This window comes from Vespula vulgaris, chromosome 14, assembly GCF_905475345.1.
Source record: "Vespula vulgaris chromosome 14, iyVesVulg1.1, whole genome shotgun sequence".
Taxonomy (NCBI): Eukaryota; Metazoa; Arthropoda; class Insecta; order Hymenoptera; family Vespidae; genus Vespula; species Vespula vulgaris.
This window is the reverse complement of record NC_066599.1, coordinates 4,544,094-4,562,858: the sequence shown is the minus strand read 5'-3', so window position 1 is coordinate 4,562,858 and position 18,765 is coordinate 4,544,094. Positions and strand designations below refer to the sequence as shown.

General features: G+C 31.8%; 1 protein-coding gene across 2 annotated transcripts; it reads right to left on the bottom strand.

Annotated features, from left to right (window-relative positions):
* Window positions 1-282: 282 nt before the first annotated feature.
* Window positions 283-18,632, bottom strand: LOC127069051 (E3 ubiquitin-protein ligase TRIM71-like). Of its 2 annotated transcripts, none has more exons than XM_051005717.1 (11): window positions 18,493-18,632; window positions 17,987-18,189; window positions 17,708-17,895; window positions 17,261-17,421; window positions 14,440-15,570; window positions 11,374-11,877; window positions 10,826-11,149; window positions 9,952-10,266; window positions 9,544-9,834; window positions 8,423-8,995; window positions 283-8,295 (listed from the first exon to the last, which is right to left on the bottom strand). In XM_051005717.1, exons 6-11 carry the CDS (start codon window positions 11,821-11,823, stop codon window positions 7,714-7,716), a joined length of 2,535 nt encoding a protein of 844 aa, XP_050861674.1. In that variant the 5' UTR covers window positions 11,824-11,877; window positions 14,440-15,570; window positions 17,261-17,421; window positions 17,708-17,895; window positions 17,987-18,189; window positions 18,493-18,632; the 3' UTR covers window positions 283-7,713. The 2 variants fall into 2 exon arrangements, with proteins under 2 accessions (XP_050861674.1, XP_050861675.1); XM_051005718.1 differs by having other exon boundaries at window positions 10,892-11,149.
* Window positions 18,633-18,765: the final 133 nt, after the last annotated feature.

Sequence of the window (18,765 nt, the reverse complement as noted above, 5' to 3'; positions counted from 1 at the left end):
TATTTCATTTTTCCGCGCTTTCTCAATAATACTCTACAGACAACCTTGCGGAAGTTTATGGCGGCAAATTTAAATTGTACCTTACGTAGTGACTTGAAATTAATTTATTTCTTTGATAATTGTTTTCACTTTGTTTCATCTTACCAATTACACGCTTTTACATTATAAAATTATGACAATGACGTACATGATGTAATACATACATGTACATATATATATATATATATATATATATTATAAAAACACGAATGAAAAATAGAATGATAAAATACGTCGTGTATATATACCAGAAAATTTTTTCGCGCATCTTTATTATTCTCTGAATATCATTACAATATTATTAAAGGCATGCCACTTATTTGTTTTGTGCATGTTTTTTTCATGTAATGTATACATTCATACGCAGCAATTTGATGATAAACATGATTGAAACCACAATCTCGGAATGATTATAAATGATAAACCAATAATAACGATAACAATGATAACAATGAAAAAGAATTAGAAGGAAAACCAATGGAAAAGAATTAGAAGGAAAACCAGTAATAGAATAGTAATAGAAACGATAGAAGTAAAAGTAACGATAATATATAATAATTATTACGTATTCGCACAGGTATACATATAATATATATTTTTTTTATTTTTATAAATAATGGACAATGCCGCAAATCAAATACTAGGAACTTTCTTCGAAATTTTTTAATGTCGTCTTGCTTCCTGTAATTAAATCGACACAATACTTCGCAGGTACTCTTAATATCTATGATGATAAGCAAGTAATATTCTATTTCTTCTTAACGATTGTTTATTTGAATAAATAAATAACTAAATAAATATGAATTATAAAATAATCATAATATTAATTTTGTAGAATATAAAAAAATTTTGTAGAATATAAAAAATATCAATAAAATTCCAGCATATATCGTAACATTCATTAAAATATTAGTTTAGAACAAAAAGAATTTTATTAATATTTTTCTATATAAGAAATTTTTATTGCTTCAATTACATTGAAAAAGCACCAATATTATAATTTTACAATTTAACAAATTAGATCAGTACGTGAAAAATTAATGATATTAATTGCAAATTGAGATTGTATTATTATATCAATTGTCATAAAACAAAATTGAAAGAAATTTCGAATATAAGAAATCTGACGTGTAATTGCGCACGTGTCAAAGTATGTATTAACAATGATAACTCAATAACAGAGTAACGCTGTTGATTTTTTTGAGAACAAGTTTGAAAAGAAATTGTGAAGTACTATGACGATAGTTCAAAAATTTTTATGATTTGCACTTATTTTTTAAAAATAACCGCATAAGCAGAATTTTTTCTTTTTTATTTTTACTTAAAAATATCTTTTTGTGTAAGCCTTTTAAAAAAGGCGCCAACATTTCTGCTATATTAACATCAAGTCGTTTACTTTTTCTTCGTGATCTATCAAATTTAAATTAACTTCTTTTAAATAGAAGTTAACTTTTTCCTTTTCGTAACATATCTTTTCTTTTTATGTCTTTATCGATCGTGCGAATAGAGTCTCAATAAAATTAAAACGACGATTTTTTCATGAAGATCGTCGTCTACATAACGCTCGATACAATACTTGAATTTTTTTTTCTATCATATAGAAATTAATATTATAGATATCGATTTATTAAATTTTGCTTGCAGACGTTTCTAAAATACATTTACAGGAACTTATTTCGTTAAAGTATTCATGATTCAGCAGCACAAAAACGCTGTTGTTTATTATTAAGTTATTTTCATTCATTTTGGAAAATTTCCCAAAATATTCGTTGAAATCATGTACTTTCTGTTTAACGATCTCTAGTATACACATTTAGAGAAAGACATTTACAAGAGAGTATTTAAATGCGTATTTATAAGAAAAATATAAGATAAGCATGCCTCGGCAGTCAAATCAATAACATTTTCATTCATTCGCTTTCATTTTTTCTTCGTTTCTACGTGTAAAATATTTCTCTTACGATTTCAACGTCACATACGTCTCTCGTTTCTATTCAAAATTTTCTTTTACATAAAATCTTTTAACTATCCATCGATCAAAATATTTGGCGCGCATTTCGACTTTCATTCAGTAGCTTATAACTCATTCGCATCCTATCTATCTGTGATAAATCTCATATATTAAATAATAAATAAAAAAATATTATTCGAATTTGCTCGAATTAGAAAAAAAGAAAAGATACAGGTTCTTGTAAACAAATAGATAATATAGAAGTTGTGCATTGCCAATGGAGACAGTCTCCGAATTGTTTTGCATTGCCTTTGCACGTATTATATAAAATGTATAATTTTTTTTTAATCTCATTTAATATCTAATGCTTTACATATATATACATATATATATATATATATATATATATATATATATATATATATATATAGACATAAATGTTGCAAGAAACATCCGTTTTTTTGACCTTAATCAAATGTATTAATCGAATTAAGACCTAATCCATATAAGTAACTTTATTAGCCCCTTCGATACTATAGTCAAATTTAAAAATCGAAAGCCAGAAAATATATATGCAGCCGATGGAAGTAGAAAGGCCATCTTACGAAAAAATATTTGTCTGTTCTATACAATGACAAAATCAAAAAGAAAGAAATCTAGAGAAAAAGATGCATTTTTTGTATGTGGCAAAAACGTATAAAGATCTTATATTACGCGACCTATTATAAATAACTTGATCTAATATAATTAAGTATTATTAAGTATTATTTAATTATATTAGATTAAGTACTATATAATAAAGTAAAATTTTTTTAACATTCTACATTTGTCTTCGGCAGTCATGTAAATACTACGCGGCGAACAATAATAGTATCGGAGAGGTTAACAGTCATTTTTCCTTTCATATTTTTTTCCTTTCATATTTTTTTCCTTTCATATTTCTGTTTTTCTTTTTTTCTTTTCTATTTGTTAATTAACAATGTAAATACTGATCATTGGTTTTACATACACTCAATCCTTGATTTTTGTGGTACATTTTTTTTTAACTTCAACGCGATTTGAAAATCTCTATCTTATTTATATACATGTATTGGATATATTATATATCAGTAAACCACAAATTCTTATCCGATTGTATTAATCACATCATTTTAACCATTTTTTTCTACTTGTGGCAAGCGTATTAAGTTTGTTCGTAAAAATGAGATCAAAAAGTGTATTCGTCGACATTTTGGTTCAAGTACATACATGAAACAAATATTTTTATAATTTACATTTGACTTTTGCTTATGCGCTCATCGCAAGTAAAGCAAAAATGGTTAAAAAGAGAAGATCTAATAAATATTTGCTTGATTGATATATAACATATTTAATAAATAAGACGTTTGGGATTTTCAAGAAAAATATATTTTCTGAGTGCGTAAAGTAAGTGCGCGCACGCACAAGGGATAAATATATTTTTAATAAAATTATTGAAAACTATATATCAGTCAAAACTTAATTTTACAAGTACTCTTTTGTTATACTCGCAACTCCAATTGTATACCTTGATTTGATTATTAAACACTCTTGCAGAGTGGATAAGCGAGATCAAAATCGAAAAACATTAATATAGACGTGTTTTTATTTCTCTATGTAATAACCAATCTAACTTGAGAATACATCTATAGAAACTGATATATACGATGTTTAAAAGCGATAGTACAAAGAGAAATAAAAAGCGCTTAATAAGAGCCCCGCGTTATCGGATTTATCTTATTTATTTTTTATAGTCTTCTAAGTGACTTTTGATCACATATCATTTATATTTATTACTGAATTTCGAAGAATTCGTATAATGAGATTTTTTATTTTATTATGAATAATCGTCAGGCTCAAGTAATAAAATCGTAAAAATGAAATTGTATCGGGTCGTGCATGGAAGTATTTTATTTCTGTCTCACTTTCGGAATAAACGTTCAAACAGAAATTTCATTTGAATGCATTCCTTGCACACTGAATCTCATTTTCATATAAAGTAACATTTTTTTTGACATAGGGAAAATGCAAGGAAATAATTGCTAGAATCACTAATGCATGCTTTATGATAATATTTGCAACATTTTTTAAGCCGTGTACCGATAACGATACATGCACGGCATAATGAATTATCAGGATTGCACAATGCAGCTTTTTTAACTGCAAAAATTTATTTTGCAATTGGGTGGTTAAATGTTTGCATTATCATGAAAAAGAATAAAAAGAAAAGCAACACATAAGCAAAAAGGAAAATTATAATGATTATACAAAATAATTTATTAGATAAAAAAGAATTAATACACAAAGATAAATTTGATACAAAAATTAATTGTAAAAAATACGTGTTTAGCAAGAAAAATCATCATGGACTTAATAAAAAAGTGATCGCAACAAAATGAAACTAAAATGGAATCTTGAAAAATTAACATTTTTTTTTTTAATTCTTGCCTATTTTTAATGCGGAATAAACTTATTTGTTTGTTATATTGCACATTTTATAAAAAAAATACAAAATTTATATACATTTGTTAAACTCTATATAAAAGCAAGTTTATACGTTTCGGATTTTTTGACTGTATCGGCAACCGACGACACTGCATCTGTTGATAAAAAGTGAATCGGTCGCCAATGGTATACGTGCGATTCCATTGTTTTATCAGGAGATTCGGTATTATCGGTTGACGCCGAATCGGTCAAAAAATTGAAACATGTAAATTTACTGTAACGTATACCGTCTTCGATATTTATAATTTATTAGTGACACTTCAAAATTACTTAACAATGAACGTATTAAACAAAAATTTTTAATCTCGTGTCACTAATTAAAAACTTTTTTCACTAGATTCCACAAATATCACTTAGTTCAAAGTAAATTTTAAAGTTGTTTTTTTTTTTTTCTTAAGACCTGCAAAGTAAAAAATTTTTTGTGCAAAAAATTGTTTCTTTATATAACAAAAGAAAAAGAAAATATCCTCACAAATAATATATCACATATAACACATTGTCGATAAATTAAAAAAGAATATAAACATTACATATAACGATCACAAATAAAGAAATATTAAAATCAATCAAAAGACGTACACAAAAAATTTTTTTTAATACTGGCGCGGTTTCAGCATAGCACCTTGTAAATATAATTATTTTTATTATAACAATAAAAAAAAAGACGAAACATGCACTAGAACGGATTATGGTTATTAGGATAGAATATGATGTTGTTCAAATGTAATATGATTTGTTAGATGTTAAAATTATTAAAACGCAAAATGATTGTAGAAACATAAAATCGCATATGATGATTGTCACATATAACTGAACTCGGAAAAAATAGTGCACGATGACTTTTTTACAGAAAATAAGAAGAAACTTGTATATCCATAATGATACGGAGGAACTGTTAGTTAAGCGTCCATGATTTATGAAGTTCATTGTGTATTTAAAATTGTAAGGCAAATGGATTAAACATAAAACGATTACACAAACATAATTTAATTATCCATATATAATGCTAATTAATAAAGAAAACAAAAACATCGAAATAATATATAAACAAACGAGATAATGTGATGATTTTTTTTCCACCCTCTTTTTCCGTTATTTTATTTATCCTTTTTTTTATTTTATTTTACTTTTTAACTTTTTTTTTTCATTTTATGTTATTTCTAATTTCACGCAACGTATGTTATACAATGTATCAACAGAAGGATACCGGACTTTTTTTTCTCTTTTTTATTTTTTTTTATTATTTTTTTATTTTTTTCTTAAATCAGTCTTACTTCAGTCTTATGCTGGTATGAAGTATAATCGATGACTTAACCTTTAATGGTTACAAATTAAAGCAAATATGTTAGTGCTATTTCAGAGGCCTGTTGTCATATTTTATTCTTTTTTCTTTCTTTCTATTTTCTTCTTTTTCAACAGAGATTATTAATTTTATACTTACGACAAACGCAGTTTCGTTTCTTTTTCTATTTGTCCGGTATGATGTTAATAATCGATAAAAAATTCCGACTCTAAGAGTTTCGATCTTTGAAAGATCGTGCATGCATAAGTGAAATTAACACATAAATTGTCGATAAATCGCATAAAGTACAGCAAAATGTGCTTGATATGTAGGATTAATTTTTATAAATCGTGTCATTGCTATAAATTTTACGAAACGAATGTAGCTAGAAATTGTGAACGATCCGAATCAAATCTTCCTGTTGATATTTTGTAAATATTTAGGATAAGAGTAATAAATAGATATACGATCTTTTGATCTCATTTTATCACAATCACCTATTTAAATGGTCTTTCATAGTTGACAATGCGCATCATTGTTCAAGCAAATAATTAAAAATATTTTTGCAAACTTATAACTTACGGGATATGGGGAATGAAAAGAAGTTTCTTAATTAGGAGATATCAATGAAATAAAATCGAGAGATCATATGTCTATTTATTACTCTTATCCTAAATATTTAAAAAAATATCAATAGGAAGATGTTATTTGAATCGTGAAATAATGTATAAAAATATTTAAATGAAAATTTTTCCTTGACAGTCGTCATTAAACATATATTGCACAACACATCATTTCAAATGCATTGTATGTTCTTAATTGTTCTTTAAATAAAGGACGTCTCATCGTTATACAACTACATTAAAGACAAACAATAATCGTTATTTTATGTAAATTTTTTTTTATCCTTCTCTTGTACCTAAACATCTATCGATAACTTCTCCAACCTTCTCTTATGATAACCTATACGACGTAAAAGAATGACAAAATATTCAAAACAACAAGTTTTTCTTAAACCTTCTTATGATAATATAAAGAAGATAACATAGAAAAATAAGTAACGTATCGTTTATATGTCGCGTTCTGGTTAAAATATGCGCTTTTCTGGGTATCTTTTTCTATCCTTTTTTTTTTCTTATTTTGCTATAAAAATAAGCGAATAAAATTCGATTCGATGCTTCGTATTTAAAAAAAATTAAATTTTTACGTAATCGTAAATAATTGGAATCGAATTACTTACCTTTATAACAAAATAAGAGAAAAAAAGATGAAACAAAAAAGAAACTCTCAAACAAAGGGCATATTTTAGCCGGAAAACGACATATAAACGATATATTTAGTATTTTTCAATGTTATCCTCTTTATGTTATCATAAGAAGGTTTAAAAATAACTTATTGTTTTGAATATTTCGTCATCCCTTTACATAATTTGCGATATTTTTATATCTTTTTAATATATTTGACCGGAGTTCAAAGACCCGATTGTGCACGTTTTAAAACAACATATATATATATATACATATATATATATATATGTATGTATATATATATAAGAAGCATAATAAACCGGCTAATAGCATAGTTTTCGAACACTCTGAAACCAAAGATTAGTTTTCTTTTCTCTCTATTTTTTTTGTACTCGTATCTTGGCACCGAAAGTGAGGAAGGAACATCCATGTATTCCCGTATCGTATTATATACAATTAGTACGAAAATATTGCTTCTAATGTCTCGCGAATGAACAAAAACGCGGTTCTTTTGTATCCTCTTTTGGATATTTATGATATATATATCTAATATATGTATACGTATGTGTATATATATTTATATATAGAAAGAGAGAGAGAAAGAAAGGGAGAGAGAGTATACGTAATATCTACACTTTGTGTTTGATACTCGTGTTTCATCAAAATTCGTTTCAATACAACATGGCTCGGTTGTTACCGAAATCCACAACTACGATTCTACCATCTGGGCACAACGCAACACCAGATGGTCTGTCTACTTCACCTAATCCTGTACCGAACTTGCCGATCGTAAATTTATATGCTCCAGAAGAATTAAATACCTGTATTCTGTTATTTCTTGAATCCGAAATAATAATATTACCATCATCATCAATAGCCATGCCTTGTGGTCTGAGGAATGGTTTTTGACCTCTAGTATATTCACAATTAAGAATGCGAGAGTTCATAAAGTCAATATCGATGATAAGAATTCGATGATTGTTGAAATCCGTACAGACAACGTTGCCTTCCGGATTGAAAGCAATTCCACGAGGCGAGTCGAAATATTTCCACATGCTAGGATTTGTTTCATGTCCAAATTTACGAAGAAAAATACCTTCTGGACTGAACATTTGTAGGCGATGGTTTCTTGAATCGGAAATAACTATTAGACAATCGGAATTTACTGCCACACCCCATGGGTAGTTAAATTGACCGCATAGACTTCCTCTCGCGCCAAATCTCGTTATATAGTGACCTTCCATCGTTACGATCTAGAATAGTGAAGTGAGCATGCGAGCGTGCATATGTGTTTGAGTTTTAGAGGTCTTCTCTATACGTAAATACAGTATAGTTAACACACTGTACTTTGATATTATTGTACGATAAAATTTATGGTACCTGGACACGATGATTATCTTTATCAGTAATAACGATACGTCGACGTGCATCGACTGCTACACCAGCAGGTCGATCAAATTGTCCAGGACCAGTACCATATGTACCAAATCTTCTGACTAAGGTACCGTCCAGTCGATAAATTTGTATACGGTTATTCGATCTATCGGCTAGGATTATGTTTCCTTCCTTGTCACATGTAACACCCCAAGGTCTGCAGAGACTATCTCTAGGATCGCCATTATTTGCAATTATCTGTGGTGGGCGGTTAGGAGTGTTTGATCCAAACCAAACTGTCACAGGATAATCATTCATCGGTATTGGTCTTCCTCGTGCTATAGGAACTATAGCGTTTGAAGGTGATCGAGGAAACGGTGACGGTGGTGGTAATAGTTGTGGAAGTGAATTTCCACAGCCTCTCAAAAATCGGCGATCACCTATGTGACCTGGATTGTTCACTACGATCGAACCCAGGTTTAGAAGAGTCTGAATCGCGTTAGATGATGATCCAGTAAACGTTATCCAGGGTTCTTGTGCCGGCGGCAAATTGTGCCGAATCTGACGAATTCTATGTATCTGAAGGAACGATAAAATGTACGATTAACAATATGCTACAATATTATCTCTGTTGTAATATATGTGCCGTAAATCGTCGAATTGAACAAAGATATCAAATATTAAGATATTGCGTATGATCCCGTGCGAAACATTTCTAACTAACAACATTTTAAAGATTACTTCGACTTAGAATTAGGATTAGGATTTAACACGTGTCGCTGGATAAGCATCGTTCAACTCTAACAACTTGAAACGTCATGCAAAGAATTTCCGAGCGAGCGATGGGAGAGGCTAGCCGGAAAAGACAGTCTTCAGTTAGTAACTTTTGATCGATCTAGAGGAAAATCACGAACATTACGTAGTTTTCATACTTTCCAAATATTAATAAATCTATCTGTAAAACTTCTCTATTCCCGAGTCGGAGTATCGCTCGATCGTTTTGTCGAATCTCACGTTTTTATGTAATGATTTTCGTGGGGCACAACATCTTTATATCATTTTATACGTTACAATATCCGTTGCTAATTATTATATATATTTGTTATTTTCTAAATTATTTTTAATACCTCTGATGCTGCCTTATCCTTGCTGATTATCAATTCCCTTGGATTATTGCCCATTTTATAGTTATCAACAGCTAAACCAAGTTTCTTCATGGTTTTCGTCATTTGGACTATTCCAGTTCGGAGTCCATCATCTCTCGCTTTCAATGCCGAGAATTTTAATAATTTTGCTTCTTGTATTCTCTGTAACAACTCTCTTTCACGTGTCTCCAAAGCATTTGTTATTTTTTTTATGCATTGTACCACGTCAGCCGTTGCTTGTCTCGCTTTCCGTTCTAGTAGCTCAGCAGTCATCTATAACAATGAAAATAAAAGTTTTAATCAAATTCGATCGAATCATTTTTCGTTGATAATTCAATGCTATGATTAAAACAATTCATAAGTATAATTTTTATTATAGGTTGTACGTACTTGACACGCGTTCAAATCTTGTCTCATAGTATTAAGTCCGCCTCGGGCTTCGTTCATTACTCGAGTAACTTCCGCTGTGGCACTTTCCATCGCTTCTGCCACATTTATCGTCGCGTGTCCATTGTGATAGACACCGCATTCTCCGCAATAGGATTTACTGCAAGTCTGGCAGTAAAATTTGTGAGCTCCATGAATTTCGCAATAGACTACTGGTCTTCTTTGAAGACGCATAGACATCAGCGCTAAAGTCGAAGTTTCTTGTTGTACATTTTGCATTGCGTTTCGTTCTGATATCGGATTAAAGTCCAAATGATCCTGTACAAAAAATCGTTACTCATTATTTCAGTACGAATATGCTAACAATAAGCGGTGCAGGCATATAATGTAAATTGTTAATTTTCTTTTAAATAATCATTCATATCTATTCAACATACGAACACGTATATTCAAGTATCATTTTGTTGAATATTATTCATTAATAATTTTAGTTGCATCTATAGATTTCTACGAACTTCGTTGAGCGATGTCAATGATCGATCAGAGAATTCAAGATACCATCTAGTTACGAAATGCCTTAACTACCAATTTCAGAACCGCTCCTGGCGATAGGCTATGTTTTTTATACTTATGTCTGTCGGCATGCCATCTATCGGTGACAGTTTCCAATCGACTTTGTAAACGCATTCCCCTGATGATATATTACATGCCACACATATGAGCATAAAAGACAAATTTTGTATGTAACAGTATGAATCATCGATTGATTCCTAGATAATTCTTTGCAAAAGAATTCATGAATTATCCCGTATAATCGTTATTTTTTGATAAGAAAAATTAAAAAAAAAAAAAAAAAAAAAAAATTGTTCCAACGCACCATTTCCACCACAAAGTTGCTAAGCGAAAGACATAGTTCTAAGAAGTAAGAGGAGTTACCCCTTACCGATTGATGCCCTATTAAGCATGATTCGCAGGACCCATCTGGGCAGTCTCTACATCTATGCGTGAGGTCTCCTGATAGAGGAAAACTAACGTCGTTAGAGATAGGACTGGCGTTATAATTATCACCATTTACGACCTGTAAAAGGCTACTAATCAACGAATCGACGTTTAAATCATCCGGTGATTGGCTGTTGTAGCCTTGAGAAGTTGAACTACTTTCTGATGATGTACATGCTGGACTTTCCGAACCGGACTGAAACTGACATAGTAAATTCCATATTAAATGGCCTGTATTATAAAAATAAAAAAGATAAATTATTTTCACAAATGTTAAAAAATCGTTTGTTTGGTTTGGCAATTTTAGAGTAACAATGAGTTATCATTTGTTATCTTTTCTTCTTTTTTATAGAATAAATCAGCTAAAAGATTATTTATCAAGATTAGGAAATTTTTCCCGATGTGTTTAAAGAGTTTCTTATATACCAGACATAACGCATTCATATCGACGTTGCGTTCCTGCAATTGTTGTATTTGTTGTGTGTGCTGCTGCTGCTGTTGCTGCTGCTGCTGTTGCTGCTGCTGCTGTTGATGATGCTGTTGCTGTAATATTAGTTGTTGTTGTTGCTGTAGTTGCTGTTGTTGTTGTTGCTGCTGTAGTTGCTGTTGTTGTTGTTGCTGCTGTAGTTGCTGTTGTTGCTGCTGCTGTTGTTGCTGTAGTTGTAATTGTTGTTGTTGTTGTTGTTGCTGCTGTAGTTGTAACTGTTGTTGTTGTTGCTGTTGTTGTTGTTGCTGCTGCTGTTGTCTTTGCTGATGCTGTTGTCGTTGTTGTTGCTGCTGTTGCTGTTGATGTTGTCGTCGTCGTTGTTGTTGTTGATCCCGTTGATATCTTCCAAAAAAGTTCATGCCACGATTGTAATTCTGACCGCGTTTCATCTTGATAGATTGATAATTTTGAGATAATCTGTTCTTTCGTTACTTTTCTCAAATCTGAAACATCAAAGGGGTGGCATTGTAATTTTTTGTTTCTACTTTCCTTTCAACGCGTTCAAAGGAAAGAATGTGTTATTATTTCCTCAGGACTGTATGAAAAATTTCATACAGTTAATTCATTATTTATCCAATAAGAAAATAAATAAACAAAAAAATACTCGATTAAAATGTAAAATAAAGAAACGTCAACATTTGCAAAGATATATCTTAGTATCGTATGGATACTGTTTGTTCCAGTTTTGAAATCGGGACACCTCTACACCAGCTGGTTCAAGGCCACTGAGTATCTATTCGTGCAACAAGGAAGCAGAATACCCTTCTGCTCTTGGGATCGAGAAATAGGATCCCACTTCCACTCATGGGACCCCACGGAAATCAATAACCACGGGAAATCGGCGTGGATACATATATATCTCTTTCGCGAACGAAAGACTTCATGGTCTCTTCCTCGTTCCTCAACCGCTCGAATCTATCCTGAGACTTGTCTATATTCGGAAAAGACGTTTCATCTTTTACACGAATAAAATAATAATTATATCGATCCTTAATGATTCAATCTGTTTTAAAAATTTAATCCTGATTTCCTCACAATAATAACAACAATCTTTATAAATTAATATGATTTCGAACGAAACGAAATTTTCCCTCTCTCCCTTATTGAACGAAAATAAAAGAAGCCGATATGAACGAAACAAATAAAAAGAAATTTTTTCGGATCTTGATCTTATAGATCTTATCCATTAAAGCAATCGCTATAAAACATCGTTTCTCAAATCGACTTGTTGAAGAACAAGCAAATATTTCCCTTCTAATTACGCCGAATCGACGAATTGTTATACGTATCATTTATTATCAATCTAAAATCAAACAACGATTATAAAGTATTAATATTATTTTACCGTGATTCATTAAAAACCATAATAAATTTCACTTTTCATGATTCATTCAAGTAATCTCACTCTTCTTCTCACTCTCCTCTCTCTCTCTCTCTCTCTTTCTCTCTCTCTTTCAATTTAATAATTCCGATAAGAGCGACCGAAAAAAGAAGTAAGAAGAAGTAAGAAAAAGAAATAACAATACAATTATCCACGAAAAATTTCAAAAAGAGAGACAGCAGAATAGAGAAGAGAAGTATAGGTTGGAAGAAAAAAGAAGAAAAAAGAATTATTCATTTTCCGGATACTTCGTGGCACTTCGAGGGTGGTATCCTTGAAATCGCCATGGCGACCAAGGTCAGACCTGCTTTTCCTCTCGAGGGTCAGAAAGGAGGAGAAAGTAAAAGGTCCGTTACCTACGCAGAGGGTCGGTGGTGGCAGTGGGTGGTTTTGAAGGCACGCGAGCGCGCATGAACCACTTGGTTCCTCGCATTTACGTGCAAAGAAAGAGAGAGAGAGAGAGAAAGAGAGAGAGAGGAAGAAAGAGAGAGAAAAGGAGAGAGGGAGAGAACGCCCACGCGCGCGAACCTTGTGGCGCACGTGCGCCTATGTACCACTACCACCATTGAAAGCAACCATCGTCGACCCATTCGTATAAAGGTACATTTTCTATGTGAATTCACGAAAAGAAAACCCAAAGGAAAAAAGAGGAAAGGAGAAAGGGGAGAGGGAGAGGGAGAGGGAGAGGGAGAGAGAGAGAGAGAAACCGAGAAATAGGGAGAGGTTGTGTGTGTGTGTGTGTGTGCGCGCGCGCGCGCGCGCGCGTGTGTGTGTGTGTGTGTGTGTTAAAAAGATAAAAAGCAAAAAAATTTTGCGATACCGAATAATCAAAACTTCTTTTTGTAGAAAATTTCTCATATCGTAGAATACACAAAAAAATTCTTATACTTGTACACTTTAAAAATTTATGCATTAATCTTTTAACTTTGTATCACCTATATATCAATTCCTTTTAATCTTTTCGGCAGATTCGTTTGATAGATTTTGGAATGTTTCCAACTCTAAAGAACATTCCAAGAAAAAGTTTGAATTTTGTTTGAAGAAATAATTGGTTCATATGAAAATCTATTCGTTGTTCGATAAGATCGAATATCAAAATATTAAGATAGTGTCCTTTAAAGGTATAAAGAAAAAAATTCGAATTTCAACAAGAAAGGATCGTTTCAATTTCGAATAATTTAAGTAGCACATTTTAACATCTTATCTGTACGTAAAACATATGTACATATTTGACTCGATTTTTGTTTCTTTTTTAAGCGAACATAACATCACGGAAACAACGAAGTTGCTAATTTTTGTGAATTATTTGATGTAATATCGCACGATGTCGGATGGTTTTTAAATTTCTTACTGTTATTCGAATCTCAATATCATTCGACGAATATACTTTAAGACCCAAAAAAACATGTTTGCAACAAAAGCTAAATAATATTTCCTCTTTCTCTCTCTCTATTAAATTTCTATCAAATCAATTTGTCACACGTTTAACAAGAACTTTTGTAAAATCATTATATATCGTTTTGTAGCTTCGAAATATGCTTGTAAAACAATGAACATTTTTAAATGATTTTACATCGATGAAAGAATGTGATATTTCTATTTCTTTTTTTTTGGATATAAATACCTTATAGATTTATGAAGACTTCATAATACGCTAACCGTTTCGTCCTGATGTTAAGCACCGTCTAACTTCAACAGCATAAACATTCAATGTTGACGACACCGATGATCTTGTATATATGTTATCGTACTTATAAACAGATATTTACATATATACATATATAATGCGAACGCCTTCTAAACACAATCTTAGATAGCAATAGTAGAGAAAAAAAGAGGCCTAGCGTTTTTGGCGGTAACAGAAATACTGATCTTTTTCTCAATTTTACTACTTGCTTCCTTTCCTTACCACGTGTACTTCACAGAATACAAGATCTCGCACCTCTCGAGCTTCCCGTCCGCACTAAAGTCGAATTCGTCTACTACAGTAGTTTTAACCGAGCTTGAAGACCCGCGTCTCCCACTACTCGACTCTCGTTTAACCAATCGGAACAGCGCAAGCGCACCCCCTTCTTTCTCGCCCTCTTTCCTTCTCTCTCCCTCTTTCCTTCTCTATGTATGCATATACCTAATCCACACCCCCGTTGTGCTATGTTCGCCACTGCCAGGTCACCGGATTCTTCGAAATCTCTTTGACCCTTTCTTTCTATACTTCTTTTCCTTTTCCTTTGTCTCTTTCTCTTTCTATTTATCTTTGTATCGACAATGTCGAATGGGTCTAACAATTTGCATTATGTACATAACTTTCCTCAATCGATTTGCCCCGAGATTTCACATCTAATATATATGGCTATATTCGATTGACTCTTCTTCTGCAATTCGGACTGCCGAGCCGTTTTATTTTTATTCCATGGGCGCATTGCTTGCTCGCTAACCCTTACGTATTATACCTTGAGAAGGATTCCACGAACTGATATCTTTTTACGCTTTCATCTCATGAACCTTTCGTCGTATTCGCCTTAATAAATACAATCAATTTGATTCCCTTAGATAGATAGGTATACAAACATATAACAGAGATCAGAATATCAGAGAATCTCTTTTTTACGAAATTTTGCGAAATTTTAGGAAAAGCGTTAATGCCTGTTCTTCTCTCTGCCAAATCTTCGTTTATCGAGTAAAAATATACTTTTTTTTTTGTCGTCCCTCAATACTTATCAATCCTCGTCCTTGATCCTTCGCGTTGTTTCAAGATCTATAAAATTTCATAAAAACATTGAAACGTATCATTCTACGTCGACGCTCGAGAGTAGGAGTTCAATTTACAATTCTCTTGATTACGTGGGAGATACAAGTCATCTCTCTAACCCCTTTCACATCGCCATTCGCCATACGACTTTACGATAGAGCGCTTGCGTCAGGATATCATGAATGGAAGCGTCGCTCAATGCAGCCTCGGACGTTATACTTTTATTTGCCTCTCATGGAATGCTGCGGTTTTTCCTTAAAACGATCGAACTTCGTCCAAAGTCGATTTGATAAATCACATTTCTTCATTTCTAAATGTTTATTCATCCGAATATATACAGTAAATAAATTTTATTAAATATTGACTTTTATATTTTATGCACACACATACATGTATGTTATATATTATTGTATATATATATATATTATGTAAAGATTTTTAAGGTTTCTTTTTATCATCAATTTTGAATATTATAGTATTACTATAATATTCGTATCTATATTACAATTTTTTTTCTACGATTTCTTAATCAATTTAATCAACGAATCCAGATTAGAAAAAACGATTCTAATAGTAAGACGTATAATTTTATGAATGGACTTGTACGTGTGTCACGGCCACGTGTGGGGTGGTACTATGTGCCGCTTTAACGATCGAGCCGCGTGAAACACATTCTTTCCCTGCTTTCTATCTATCGCGTTAGCCCTTCTCCATATTCCTCTCCATCCCTTATTACTCGCTACCAACCACCAGGCGCGCGCGTGGGTAAGCACGCGCGCACACGCGACATCGCATACAGGTGGTGAGCTTCCGTACACTAGCAAAATAACCCTGTGTGTATATGTATGTGTGTGTATTCTCATCTCCATGCACAGAATCGTAGAGCTCTCACGAGGCTGCATCAATAAACGTAATCAGACATACACTCATTTCTCTCCCTTGCTGTTTTTCTTTCTTTTTTACCCTCATGTTCTCTCGGCAGAGAGATAAAATTTTTTTCCAAAAGAGAATGTTCGTTTTTCTATTAAATCCTGCGATTCTTTTCTGACAAATATTTCTATACAATTACTCCTAAGTTTTAACATCTTTGGAAAAAGAATTCTTCTAAAGAGAAACGAGGAAATTTTTTACTTCCAATACATCTTGTTGTAAAAAATAACTGAAGAAAGTATCTGTTAAAGATAAGATAACGTTCTAGTAACTTTGCTTAAACAAGATAACATAGTACTGTTTTATCTAACACGATATATTTTCTCTTTGTTTATATCGGTTATAAACAACAAACAAAAATATTGTGTGTGTGTGTGTGTGTGTGTGTATATAAATAGAAGTTGACAAAACAAATTATCAAATAAGAAAATTTTGTTTTTATACCTTCACAATAGAACAAGCATTTACATATGGTACGATAATTACGCTTTTTACGTACCATTAATTACGAATAAAGGGTAATGTCATGACTGATGACAATCAGTTGTTATTAAATCATTATAAAAGGTTCATCTACTTAATATCATCAAAACACTAATTAGAGTATACTGATATTTATATACTATATCAGTAATATCGTGTAAAGTAAAAAGAGAGATGTGTGTGTGTGTGTTAGGTACGAGCGTTGTACGTCGCCGCGTATCTCAATGATAGGGTAAGGGAGGGGCAAAAGGGAATGGGAACGTCGATGAACGAATATCCTTACCCCCTCTTTCTCTCCCTGATACGTGGGTGCTCCCAAGGTCACCGCAAGTGCAAAACTACGTAGTACGACGCCTCCGTCGCGACGCCCGCGCATGAAACGTGGGCGCTGCGTGTATATATATAGATCTCTCTACAGGTCGTTTCGTTTGAACGACACCACTGCTGCGTTCGAGCCATAAAAAGAGTCAAGAATGTATGTAAATTTAATTGTTTGTTTTTTGCAAAAAAGTTATTTTTTATTTTTTTTCAAAATATGATCTTGCTAAATTCTTACTTCGGGTGATTTACGAAAAATAATTTGTTTAACGAAATTCTAAATAGGAAAGTTCTTGAAGAGAACAGTCTTAAAGAAAATCTATAAGCACATGAGTGAAAGAATATGTATATGTATATGTGAAAGAATTAAGAATATGTATATGTGAGAAAATGATAGATTTGGTATACATACATAAATACATCGTAACGTTGAAACACTTCCAAAGAAAAAGACAAGAGTAAATTGAAACGAGCAGTAGATCGGTCGGATAATAAAACGATAAGATGATCCCACTTTTCCAGCAGATTCCATATCTCACAAGACCGGGGTTGGAATTCCTTAACACATTTAACTCATTGTCAGTCTGCGTTGCAAAAGATCTACAAAAGAAAAATTTCTGAAACAGTATCAATAAGAAAATGTTTCAATCGTCAACTAGATTAAAAATTTTCGTTAACTATTTAAATTTACCAATATAGAATTCACTTTTTCGTAGATACTTAAATATTAAAATTTTCTCTTTCTATTTTATATATGGAAACAGGAATTACGTTTCATTAGTTTTCTAACTGATATACGAAACGGATTTGTAAAAATTGGAAAAATCCCTGTTGCTAGGCCGTTCCACCGTATTATCGATGTACCTCATTGATCCTATTGACACAGCACGAGTGCTGAAAAAGGGAAAGGGATTTTCAGTAAGCCTTTGTAAATTCTACAACGTCTTTTTTCTTTCTTTCTTTCTCAATTTTGCACACGTTGAATTTTGTAAGAAACACGAATACAAGATTTTTACATGAAACTACGAAATATTTGATAATATTTTTATCTATCGAGAATATTTTTTCTGTTAATCTGCAAACAGTAATAATAATGATAATATGTATAGTAAGTAAAATTTCGACACGCTTGAAATTTCTAATTCGTTAATATTTCTACGAGCATTTTTAAAAAGATAGGAAAGATTTCTCACGTACATTTTACTGCTGTACGGTCTTCAAATATACGAACAATGATCTTTTGCCGGAAATTGCCTGCACTGCGGGGTGCTTTACCTATGTTTTCCTCTGTTCCAAGATTTTCTGAACATTGTTGTACACCTGGCATACCCTCGGTGTACAAAGTTTTTTTCTACTTCGTTGAATATATGCATAGATGTTATCTCGAAACCATATCTTTCCTAACGTATTGACTTATGGCAACCAATGACTTGTTAATAATACATCCATTTAAATGAATATATCATATTC